Here is a 1,812-nt window from a genome sequence, read left to right on the forward strand (position 1 = left end):
GGCTGCTGGTGTTGGGTTGGGAGTTGAGAGCAGCTGGGTGCCGTGGTCAGAAAGGGTGTAACCAGGGTTTTGGAGCGGGTGGGCATCAGTGGTGCCGGGGGGTGTTGCTGTCCCCCGTGCAGAGCCTGGTGAGCCCGAGTTGAGCCACTGTGCACCGTGACTCCTGCCCATCGGCAAAATCTTTTAAAACAGAGCAGAAATCGGCACTGGGAACCCCGGGAAAGCTGGGTGTCCCTGCCCAGCATCACAGCTGCCTTCTCATGGCTGCAGCACCCTGCCCTGACCCTCGTCCATGGGAGCCCTCCTGGGCAGCTCTGCCTTGGGGAAGAGTCCGGCCCTGACCTCCCAGTGCCTCCCAGCGCTGCCCAAAGCCATGGACACAACCAGCCGCTCGCCTGCGGCTGCATCTCCCGTCCTCTCCAGGGATCCCCAGCTCCGTATTCTCTGGATAGTCCAGATTTTGGGGAGCCCAGCTGCTCTTCTGCATCCTCAGCATCTGCCCGCTGGGAGATGCTGATGGCTTTGGGCTTTGCAGCAGCTTTGGGCTTTACAGCCACGGGCAGCGCGGAGCTTGGAGGAGCAAAAAATCCTGGAGCTGAGCCCTGTGCAGACCCACAGCACATCCTCAGCACCGATTTCAGCCCCGTGTGCAAACCCCCACCATGTCCTTGGGGCCCCAGCTCGCCTGATCCCCTCTTGTTTCCTTGCTTTTGCAAGGCAGCACGGGTGGTGAGCAGCTCCCCTCGGAGCCTCCCCCGAGCATCCCCTCCGAATGTCTCCCTCTTGGTGGAGGGAGTGCGCGGGGTGACCCTTCCCTCTGTCCCTCCTGTGTCTCTGCAAGCGCCCGTGAGCAGAGACAGGACAGAAATCCATCCTGTACCCCGCTCCTGGAGCAAGCAGTGACCGGTGCCAACCTTTTTGGGGCTCAGGGGTGCTGGCAGCACACCCCAGGGGTGGCACGGGCAGGGACATCCCTGCAGCTTCTCCCACCCAGCCGCCCGCGCTGCCGGGGAGATGTTTGCACATTGAATCCTGTGCGAGCAGCAAGGGACAGTGTCGCAAGCAGCAAGGGACGGTGTCGCAAGCAGGAAGCGCTGCGGTCGGCACCAGGCACCGAAATTCAAGGACTCGAGGGAAGCTGGCTGGAGGCCACCCTCCCCTTGCACTGCAGGCGCCCCAGGGGACAAGGGACATGGGGACAGGGGACATCGGCACCCCCGACACCTCCATCCTGGGCTGGACTGGTGTTGGGGTGTCCTGGGGGTGCAGGATCTGGCCCTTCACATTTCTCCATCTACCCTGGCCACCAGCATCCTGGGCAAGCCGGAGCTGTCACCGGCTGGGGACAGTGACAACCTGCACAGGGGCTGAGCACATCTCTGGTGGCTGCAGCCCCAGGCCCTGCAGCCATCCCCATTTATTTGTTTATTGGTGTTTATTTGTGATGCTCAACCCCAGCACATGTCCCAGGCAGTGGAGCAGGGCTGCAGTGGTCCCCGAGCGCAGGAAATGTCCCTGCACGGTGACAGCAAAGTTGCACAAGGGAGCCGGGGTGCTGCTGGGGCAGCAGGTGCTGGGGAGGAGCTGGGGGGGGGAGGCTGGTGCCCATGGAGGAGATTCAGTGGCCGGGGCCACTCAGGGGGTCAGGGTGGGGGTCTGGGGGTGTCCCCAACGCCCCTGACTACCTTTCTGTCTCCCCGTTAGGAATGAGAACCGGGAGCGAGCGTGGAGGCCGTCCCGGGAGACCAAACTGGAGACCATCCCAAACTGTGAAGCGTGGTGAGTGCGGGGGGGGGACCGGCAGGGCACAGC

At 63.4% G+C, this 1,812-nt stretch overlaps 1 protein-coding gene across 1 annotated transcript in view; it reads left to right on the forward strand.

Annotated features, from left to right (window-relative positions):
• Positions 1-1,704: 1,704 nt before the first annotated feature.
• The window catches only part of LOC104463081 (regulator of G-protein signaling 19-like), a gene marked incomplete at both ends in the record, with an annotated part of 1,116 nt that continues 1,008 nt past the window's right edge, over positions 1,705-1,812 (forward strand). Inside the window, one exon of the mRNA XM_010075271.1 lies at positions 1,705-1,779. Within this exon, the coding sequence (XP_010073573.1) occupies positions 1,705-1,779 (75 nt within the window). The remainder of the gene's footprint in view (positions 1,780-1,812) is intronic.

The sequence above is a fragment of the Pterocles gutturalis genome, unplaced genomic scaffold, assembly GCF_000699245.1.
Source record: "Pterocles gutturalis isolate BGI_N339 unplaced genomic scaffold, ASM69924v1 scaffold16137, whole genome shotgun sequence".
NCBI classification, from domain to species: Eukaryota; Metazoa; Chordata; class Aves; order Pterocliformes; family Pteroclidae; genus Pterocles; species Pterocles gutturalis.